This window comes from Myotis nattereri (genome assembly GCF_964212035.1).
Source record: "Myotis nattereri genome assembly, chromosome: 2".
Taxonomy (NCBI): Eukaryota; Metazoa; Chordata; class Mammalia; order Chiroptera; family Vespertilionidae; genus Myotis; species Myotis nattereri.
The window spans coordinates 139405543-139415380 of record NC_138076.1 but is presented as its reverse complement, the minus strand read 5'-3'; the positions used below and the strand labels follow the sequence as shown (position 1 = coordinate 139415380).

Genomic DNA, 9838 nt, shown 5'->3' with positions numbered 1-9838 from the left:
AAGAAATTGCCACACCAAAATTCGTCGCTTGTTTTTCTAAAAGATCTCCAGCTAATTTAGGCCGAATGACTTTCCCTCTTTGACTTTCTCCAGCCCACCCTCCCCCCCCCCCCTTGCATAAAAAGCATTGACCTGGAGCCCCCAGGGGCTGCACTGCCGGGTCTCAGGGACCCTCCCCAGTTTTCTTGAACTAAACTGGTGGCTAGAAGACCGGACTATCCTCAAGGCCTTGTGTGGCCTGGGTCAGTGTTCCAACTAGAAAGAGAAAAGAAGGAGACAGCCTATTGAGGTGGGGTGAGGAAGGGTTGCTTCAAGAGAGGGAAGGGTTAAATGCTGAGGGCAAAGGACAACAACAACACACATGAAACCTCTTAGCTGGGCCAAGTAGCAAAGCCCCAGAGAGGCTTGCCTCCCCAGGAGCTCTTCAGGGTGAGGATTTTACAACGTGTGCCAGGTTTGTTTATCCTGTAACCTCAGGCAGGCGCGACCACCAAGAATCGCAGTGGGAAGTAAAGCAGAGGAGAGGGGCGAGCCATTTCTTTGGAATCACGACTTCTCTCCTGCATTCTGTAAATGGCACCTTCCGGTGGACTCCCCCTCCCCACTCCTCCCTTCCCTCTTTATCCTCACCGCTAGTCCATCCTCAGGTGGAAAATGTGAAAATCAAATTGAATTCAGTATTTCCCAGCCCAACCTTGCTTCCTAACACGCCCTTCGGGACCTTCCTGTTGCACAACACAGTTTCAGATACCGCCACGGGCAGCGCCCCCTTCAGGCCTGGAGCAGGAATTGCCCCCTTTTCCATCTCAAAGGGCCGCTCTGAGGGTGATGGTCACTTTGTTTTCTGAGCCTCAAATTTCTCCTAGAATGCTTTTAAAATGCAGGAAGTTCCACAGCGAAAACTGACATTGACATGTAATCCCTCTCAAAGGTTTGAGAAGAGCAAGCGGGAGTGTTAGTGGATTTTGTAAACGGCCTCTGTGGGTGCTGACAAGCTAGACTGAATGCAGGCTGCTACTGGGTAACCTTGGACTGTAATTGCTGCTCTCTTCGTCCATTTCTTCATTTATAAAATAATGGGGATAATAATAGTGCTCAACTCCTGGGGCTGTCGGGATTCACTGAGATAGCCCACATAAGCTGCTTAGAAAAAAGAGGGTACAATATAAACACTCTATGCCAACTCTCTGTTTTTCATTCATAAATATAAATGGACCATCAGGAGGCTTTTCTCCCACCAAAAGCCACAGTTCCTTCCCATCCAGCCTTTGTAGGGGGAAGTATATTTGACAATGAGACCAAGAGCAACCTGAATGAGCCATTTGTAGCATTTTACATATAATCTCACAACAGGCTGCAAGAGAAGTACTATTGTCACATCTAGTTTAGGGGAAAGGACTCTTGGGGGCAGAGAGGTTCTTGTAAGTATAGAGCCAGGACTCAGAGCCAGCTGATATCAAAGGCTTGTTCTCCCAACCACCATGCACCCCAAAAAAGAAGCCTTGGTGAATATGAAGGAACATTCATTGTCTGTGGAATAATTTGGTTCTCTTTGGCAATTATTTACCAAAAACTATGTCTCAAGAAAGATTAGCTAGTAAACTCTACCTTAGAGTAGTAATTTAATTTAAAAATAAGTGGGAAAGCATTTCAAATGATCCAATCAGGACATGTGTGAATATGTCTGGGAGGTGTGTATAACCATTAATCACCCTTTTTAGGTATCTATGTGTGTGTTTTTTCCTGAGACTCAATAAGGCTTTTCCCTGAAATGTGTGTATATACACACACACACACCTATATTTTTAAAAAATCAAGTTCATGCCATAGTGAAATCAAATATCATAATCGACCAAGTGAACTAATTTATGATTGCACACATATTTATAAAATTTGCATTTTAAACTGCTCAGTAGCAGAATGCTTTTTTTCAATTCATGGACTTTACTTGCTGATAGATTTGATTCAGTCTTTGCAAACCAAATCCTCTCTATCTCTCCTAGTTGGGTAATTTGAGAAATTGTTTAGAATAAGTTTGCCTACAGAAGTCTCTTCGTTAAATAGAGCAAATATTTCCCAAAGACTTCATGTGACCTCCATTGCTATATAGTTAACATGTTAGGCTTTCCAATGAAATCCTTGGTGTGTTTGCAATTAAAGTGTTTTCATTGGACATTAATGATGACAATCTTTATTAAGGCCAAAGCCAAAACAAATAGCACCATGGAAGCAGAAAATCAAGATGTAATAACTTGGTAAATATCAGTAATTTGGGATTTAAACTGACCCTCCTCTCAGAGACAGGCATAAAGTTATCAAGTATGAAATAAGGAGTGATTTTTGGTTTTATATTACTATAGAAATAATTTGCAAAACATGAAATGTCAGCTTTCTCTATCTTTAATTATCACACCTGAATCATTGAATTCCAAGCCTGAAGGTAGTAGAAATTCACTTATGTCTAATATAATCTTTTTTTTTTTTTTTACTTTTTCACATGTTTGGGGCAGGGTGGGAGTTGGTGCTGAAATTCATTGTTCCCACCTACTCTTGTGACTGCCAGAGAAGTCTTGGGTTGCTAAAGTAACTTTTAACCTAAAGGTATTTTTTACTTAAAGTTACAATGCATTTATTTGTACTTTCTCTAAGTAATATTTTATCCCACTTATTTATCTCAAAATCATCCTCCCAGAAAATCATAGCTAAAAATATTTTCAAGTATTTTAATTTAAACTTTGAACATATCATTTCCTAATTTAATGCATTAATAAATTAGCAATAACATGGTTTTTCCTCAAAGAGCCAACCCATCAAGACATTTCCCCAACAGACCCCGTAGTGACTCCCTTAAACTCAAAAGAAGTGTTAGAAAAGATGACCCTTGGTCCTAGAGGTTTTATTCTGAAAAAAGCAATTTTGTTAGCCTTGTTCAGAGTCAGCTTATGAGATGGAATGGCTATGTCGTGCTTGTTGTTGGAACCAAGATAATGTTGCCAGAACTGGCGACTTTCTCTACTCTCAAGGCTGCTGAAAGTCCTTCCTTAGGCCTTTGATCTCTCCTGGGAGCCTTCGAATTCAAGCAGAGGCCAATGTCTTCCTCAGCTGTCTTCTCCACAAATTTTTTCAGCAGCTTTGGCAGGTACTAATGTGTTTACTTAGGTGTTTCTGGTTCCCAGAGCTAATGGCAGTTTGAAATTGTTTAGCACATTGTGCACTCATATATAATAAGCAAACATTTCTGGAACAACTCCTTTTGTCCAAGAGTTGACAGTGTCTCAGGTAGAGGCAGAAGTGAATTGAAATGGATGTATCTCTCTGGGTATATCTTCTCCAACTAAGAGAAGTATGTAGACTTCCTAAGGTAGGCAAATTTTACTAGTAAAGGAAGCTCTGAGCATCATTTTGCTGGTGTTGCCTGTCCATCAACACTAAGATTGTTGCCATAATGCTTCAACTAAAATAGGTTACCTTAAAACACACACACACACACACACACACACACACACACACACACACCAAAAACAAGTTGATGATTACTTAAAGGTCTATGCAATTAAAACCTTCTTATAAGTCTATCTTATAAGAAATTCAAACATGTTTATTGTTATTAAGAACGTAAAATGCAAAATGTAAGTGATCTGTCTACTTCACCAGAACCCTGGCGGGCTTTCATTTTAACAACAGGCCAGAGGTTGGTGTTCTTCCCCCCATCTGCCTGATCTGGGGCTTCCCTAGCAACGCTGGCAGATCATTTCTAACAACCTGATTACTTAATTAAACACATGTGAGTTTTCTCTACTGTAAGAGGTCCCACTTCTCTGGAGAAACAGTAGAAAAGAGTTTGTATTTTTATTATTTTCTATGAGGAACAAAAGCCAGAATCTAATCTGATTTTGAGTAAAAGAGAATACCCCAATAACCAGCAGGTATTTTTAAGTGGTTTTTAACTTTTTCATATTTCTCTGTTCAACTTCTCCACTCAGAAAATATTTTTTTTCTCTGTATCGCTCACCCAGTTTCCCATTTTTCTCTCACATGTTTTCCCTAGGAAAAGAGCAGCGGGACCTCTCCTGAATTTGGGAGCCCTAGGCATCTTTGAGGTGCTGGCTTCCTATGTATACTGCCTCCTATTTTTTTTATCTTTCTCCTCTGGCCCCTGACAGCAGTCAGCAGTTTAAAAGTTCTCTCTCTCTCTCTCTCTCTCTCTCTCTCTCTCTCTCTCTCTCTCTCCCATTTTGGTGCTCTGAGACCCTATTTTCAGCACTTGAATCCCAAGGGTCCTCAACCCAGGACCCTGTCTCCCCGCCCAGCAAGTCCCATTAAGCCGCCAGGCTCTTGTGTGTTCTTGGATTCTTTAGTTCCCCTCACCAGCCGCACTCCGGTAAATTTGTTTGGAGATCACCTTACCAAAGACAGCACTGACTTCTGAGAACTACCACTACTGACAGAGCCTTGGAGCAGCAGCTTCCTCCCCGCACCCGGAGTGCAGGGCAAGACACCCCGCTTCGGACAGTTTCTGGAGTTTCTGCTCCGCAGCGCAAAGCAGGCGCAGTGTGCCCCAGTCGGGAGAAAAAGAAACAAACACAATTCACCTTTAGAAGCCTAAGTTAGACAAAGGAATGCCTACTTGCCAATACTGTATGGCCTGTGGCAAATGACTACCTCCTCCTTGAGCTTCGGTTACCCTCTTTAAAAAGTGAATCTAAAAACAAGTAGTTCCCATAGTATCATTGGAAGGAGCAAACGAATGAATAAATACGTGGGTAGGGTTGATTGAGAACATGCTTTGGCAAATAGAAAAGTCTTAATAATTGTTTGCTACAAATATCCCACGCTGAGGGGTTGGGTACAAAGCACATTCGGTGCCTTGAGGAAAGTAATCAGCTGGAAGGCTTGCAGGAGTCCAACTTCTATCTCCCACCTAAACGTTAAGAGCAACTTTATTTTTGCCCAAATCATAAACCTGCACATAACTCCGTCGAGCTTAGGCCAGTGTGCTAACATCTGAGCTCCATCGCCAGAGAAAGTGCTGGCATTGCTGCGGGCCAGAACCTGTGGGATCTGGCCGAGAATCCCTGGGTGAGAATATCTCCCCACTATAGTATTTCAGAGGCAGCAACGTGCACAGATGCGAATGTTTTTACCTGGGTGGATACAGCCTTCATTCCTCCTGCGTCCTTGAGGACACTGATTCTGTTATCTGCTGTGGCCCTGGGTACTCTATTCATGTCAAAGGCATCCACTTGCTAATAGTCCTAAATAAGGTCGGACGGATTTCCCACTGGCCAGACAATTGGGTGTTCAAAGTGTGGTGGTAGCGGTGTCTTTGCCTTAGGGATGACAAAACCTGGGCGAGGGACTGCTACCAGCACCCTGTAGCAAACCTTAGTGCCTGGCACTCTCCCGCCCCTGGTTTTCGCGGCCTTCATTTTGGAGAGCGGATCTCACCCTGGGAAGTTAGCACTTCTCTGGCCCCTGCGGACGTGAGATCAGCCAGTCAGGGTTCCTTTAGGAAAATAATTTCAGGAAAAGTCGTAGAAAGGAAAGCACCACACTACCCCAAGTAACTTTGGAGCCACCACACTTACTGTAGACCCGGGGGAGAACAATCCCTCCTGTTTAACAGGGACTGCAAGCTCTGATCCAAAACCCCAGCCTACTTAAGTCTGTTTGTGTAAACCGTAATCAATTGTTTTTCCTACCGATAAGCAGCAGGACCCCCAACCCCTAGTGATCTGACGTGGGCGAAGGGCAGAGGAGGACTGGCAAAAGCTGATTAATAGATTTATTCTTGCTTAAGTGACAGCCCTCCCCTCTCCTCTTCTAGCCACCGAAGTTTCAAAGGCCCTCTGAGGATGGCTTTTCGGGGAGGCTTTTATCGCGGGAGTGTGTGAAGTTGCTCAGGGTTTGAGCTGGAAATTTTACACGAGCTGAGAGGGATCGCTGTACTGGCAGCTGGGATGCATCTGTAACGGTGTTAGTTTGCCTGAAAGCAGAAAATTAGCGACCCCAAAGCTCGGCTTGGCTGTTTAGTCTGTGGAAGGGACAGGGCGGGGCAGAAAGAGGGGGAGAAAGGAGACGCGCCCCTGGGAAGGGAGTTCACCTTCTAAAACTGCGTTTCTTCTCATGCAAATGCCAGAGATGCGGCTGTGCGGAGCGCAGGCCCCATGCGGTCTAGGGAAGGCCGCGTAGGAGGAGGCGCTCCCGAAAGGCGTGCGGAAGGGGGGAAGGAAGGAGGACTTTCCCCATCACCTGGCCCGTGAGCACACCTCCTTGTAGATGAATAGACACGCAGCGAGAACGCAGAGCTCCCGCCTGCCCCCAATCACACAGGACTGAGAAAATGACCATCTGATCAAAACGAAATGGAACCATCCAAACGCAGCCCATGACTGAAAGTGTCCATTCAAGTTTTTAGCAACTGTTATTCCGGTCCACTGTCACAAAGAAATCCCGAATAACTAAAGTCCATTAAAAAGAGAAACAAACGCTTAAGAATGAGGTGATTCCTTTCGTCCAGGCGTGGGTAGGCAGGTGGGCTTTTACATTTTCCAAATTGTGCGCGCAATGGCCAAAAGTTGGAATTCCTTCGTTTCTTTTGTGTGCAACACTTTGTAAGCAAACCAATCTGGAGAGTGCAAGTGAGCGGGTCGGGGACCGTCCCCCCGCCTGGCAGAAAGGCAGTAAAACCATTAGCGTCAAAGGGGCAGCGAACAGCAAATTGTCTCTGGAGGGTAGGCGGGGGTTTGCCCAGACAGCCCTGGCGGGGGTTGCGGTGGGATATGCTAATAGTGCCTGGCCACTGGGGCCGGCCTCCCTCCCTCAAGAATATATAAGGAGCCCTAACCCCGGCCAGGCCGACCCGGGCCGCCAGGCGTCTGCCTTTGTTAATTACCAGAGAAACGGACCCGGGAGCCTCGGAGCCTCGCCGGGTTTGCCGGCCCCCGGCGGCACCAGGCTCCAGTTTCTCCCCATTCCTCTCGCTGCTGTCCAGGTGCACCGCCGACGTCGCCACAGAGGATGGACATGATGGAAGGCTGCCAGTTCTCGCCTTCTGAGTATTTCTACGACGGCTCCTGCATCCCGTCCCCCGAGGGCGAGTTCGGGGACGAGTTTGAGCCTCAGGTGGCTGCCTTCGGGGCGCACAAAGCAGAGCTGCAGGGCTCCGACGAGGACGAGCACGTGCGAGCACCTTCGGGCCACCACCAGGCCGGCCACTGCCTCATGTGGGCCTGCAAGGCATGCAAGAGGAAGTCCACCACCATGGACAGGCGGAAGGCGGCCACCATGCGCGAGCGGAGACGCCTGAAGAAGGTCAACCAGGCTTTCGAGACGCTCAAGAGGTGCACCACAACCAACCCCAACCAGAGGCTGCCCAAGGTTGAGATCCTCAGGAATGCCATCCGCTACATAGAGAGCCTGCAGGAGCTGCTGAGAGAGCAGGTGGAGAACTACTACGGCATGCCGGGACAGAGCTGCTCGGAGCCCGCCAGCCCCACCTCCAACTGCTCCGATGGCATGGTAAGGGACAGCTCTGGTACTTACCCAGGCACCCCTATCTTTCCCCACACTCCTTATATGTCCTTTAAACCAGGTGTGGCAGCTAAATGTTCAGTGATTATTTTGTTGGCAGTTGGGGGTGGGATGGTAGTGGCTGTAAGACAGTGGTTCTCAACCTTGGCTGCACATTAGAATCACCTGGGAATCTTTTTAAAATCCTGATTTCTGGGCCTCGCTCTCCTGAAAGTCTGTTTCTTTGTTACTTCTGTTGTGGCCCCACCCCATAACAAAGAAACAAAATTTCCGGAGGATGAGGCCCAGAAATCAGGATTTTAAAAAGATTCCCAGGTGATTCTAATGTGCAGCCAAGGTTGAGAACCACTGCTGTAAGAGAAGAGAGATGCCACATTTGGAAAGATGCAGGAAACAGCTGTTAAACAGGACTTTCCTTTGACTTCCTAGCAGGTTCTAGCTGGGCATTGCAGGAGAGAGTTGTCCTGGGGCATAGGTGGCTGTGAGTAATCAATCACATATTTCACCATCACTCAGTTTATTTCCAAAATATACCACCAGTGGACCCTGTCATATACTAACATCTAAGGATATCTCTTTCAAGCTCCCACTGCCCAACAGTTTGTAACTTAATGAGGAAATGGAAAGACATGTATGGGCTGCGGTCCCTGCTCTGCCGAGGCCTGGCTGGAAGGAGATGTTGACGCATTCTTTACAGAGGGCGTCTGCTCCAACACTGCCAGGTTTTAATGTGTTTTTGCCCTGGGAAAGTGTTCTCTCCCTGAATTAGTGTGGCTTCCTTCTACTCCAATCCATTTTGCATGGTTAACCCAATGCACATGGCTGCTGAACTCCACCCCCTCTCCCCCTGGCTGCTGCTTTCCTCTTGTCCAAGCACAGAGATTGACCTCGGTGCCCTTGCAGTTTGGTGGGGCTAACCCTTCCTAAATCAAGGCAATGAAGGTGATTGACAGTGGTCAGTTTAGGGAGCTTGGTGGGCAAGCCCTGCCTTACACTAGAGCAGAGAACTTTTTGCCAAGACCTGAAAACAAGCTTCTTCTTTTGTGTCTGATATTACAGCCTGAATGTAACAGCCCCGTCTGGTCCAGAAAGAGCAGCAGTTTTGACAGCATCTACTGTCCTGATGTACCAAATGGTAAGAATTGGTGGCTTCAGAAGAGTTTAAAGACAAGTTCACCTTCACAGTTAGAACTTGTCAAAGCAGTCCCTCCTTCTCCATAGTATCCAGTAAGGGAATAGATTGATGGTTCTTATGCAGAGTTCTTGGCAGAGCAAAAGGGACACACACACACACACACACACACACACACACACACACACACACTTTTTAAAAAATCAAAATCCACCTAACAGATACACACACGTGCACTTTTGCTTGCAATAGTACTAGAAGGACTTTTCACTCCCTACATTCACTGCCAAAGAATTGCTCGATATTTGTTGAAAATTTCTACATCAGGCTTTCTGAGACCAGCTGACCCCTTGGTGTCAAAAGAGCTGAACTACGGTTTAAAGGGCAATAACATAAGCAAGGCTATACATTTGGGAATTTCTTTTTAATGATTTTCTCTTTGTATCCATAGTATATGCCACAGATAAAAGCTCCTTATCCAGCCTGGATTGCTTATCCAGCATAGTGGATCGGATCACCAACTCAGAGCAACCTGGATTGCCTCTGCAGCACCCGGCCTCTCTCTCCCCAGATGCCAGCACTGATTCACAACCTGCAACTCCAGGGGCTTCTAGTTCAAGGCTAATCTATCATGTGCTATGAACTAAAAATCTAGTTTCCACCAGTTCTTCCAGGAGGGCCTACAGAAAGAAGGACGCCCAAAGAGTCCAAAAGCAAGTCGACTCATATATAAAGATTTCCTTTCAGTTGTAAATTTGTACATATTATCTTGCCACTTTATAAGAAATGTATTTAACTAAAAAGTGACCATTGCCATTAATACTTATATCTTTTCTCATCCTTCCTCTCCTCCTTCAACTCTTTTATTCTTATTCTTTGCTTTAGATACTTAGTTCCAATAATATTATTTCTGATATGGAGCAACTTATTGAAGGTAGCTTGTTGCAATGTTTAAATTATATTTTTATTAATATCACTTATCAAATATTATCTCTGGTGTTTAGATCTTTATTTTTTCTTCAAACCATTAGAACAGCTGGAAATCAGTTATAGGAAACTTTAAATATATTTAATGTTTTTATCCTTTGGTTATATAGTATTAAATAAAAATATAATAATACTGTCTAATGGTACATATTTTATCTTTTCTTACAAGAAATGCATCTTTTTAAT

At 45.2% G+C, this 9838-nt stretch overlaps 1 protein-coding gene across 1 annotated transcript; it reads left to right on the top strand.

The window, feature by feature from the left end:
- Positions 1-7020: 7020 nt before the first annotated feature.
- On the top strand, positions 7021-9307 carry MYF5 (myogenic factor 5; the record flags this gene model as incomplete). The annotated part of the gene is made up of 3 exons (XM_081084617.1): positions 7021-7521; positions 8593-8668; positions 9117-9307. 3 exons carry the CDS (start codon positions 7021-7023, stop codon positions 9305-9307), a joined length of 768 nt encoding a protein of 255 aa, XP_080940743.1.
- Positions 9308-9838: the final 531 nt, after the last annotated feature.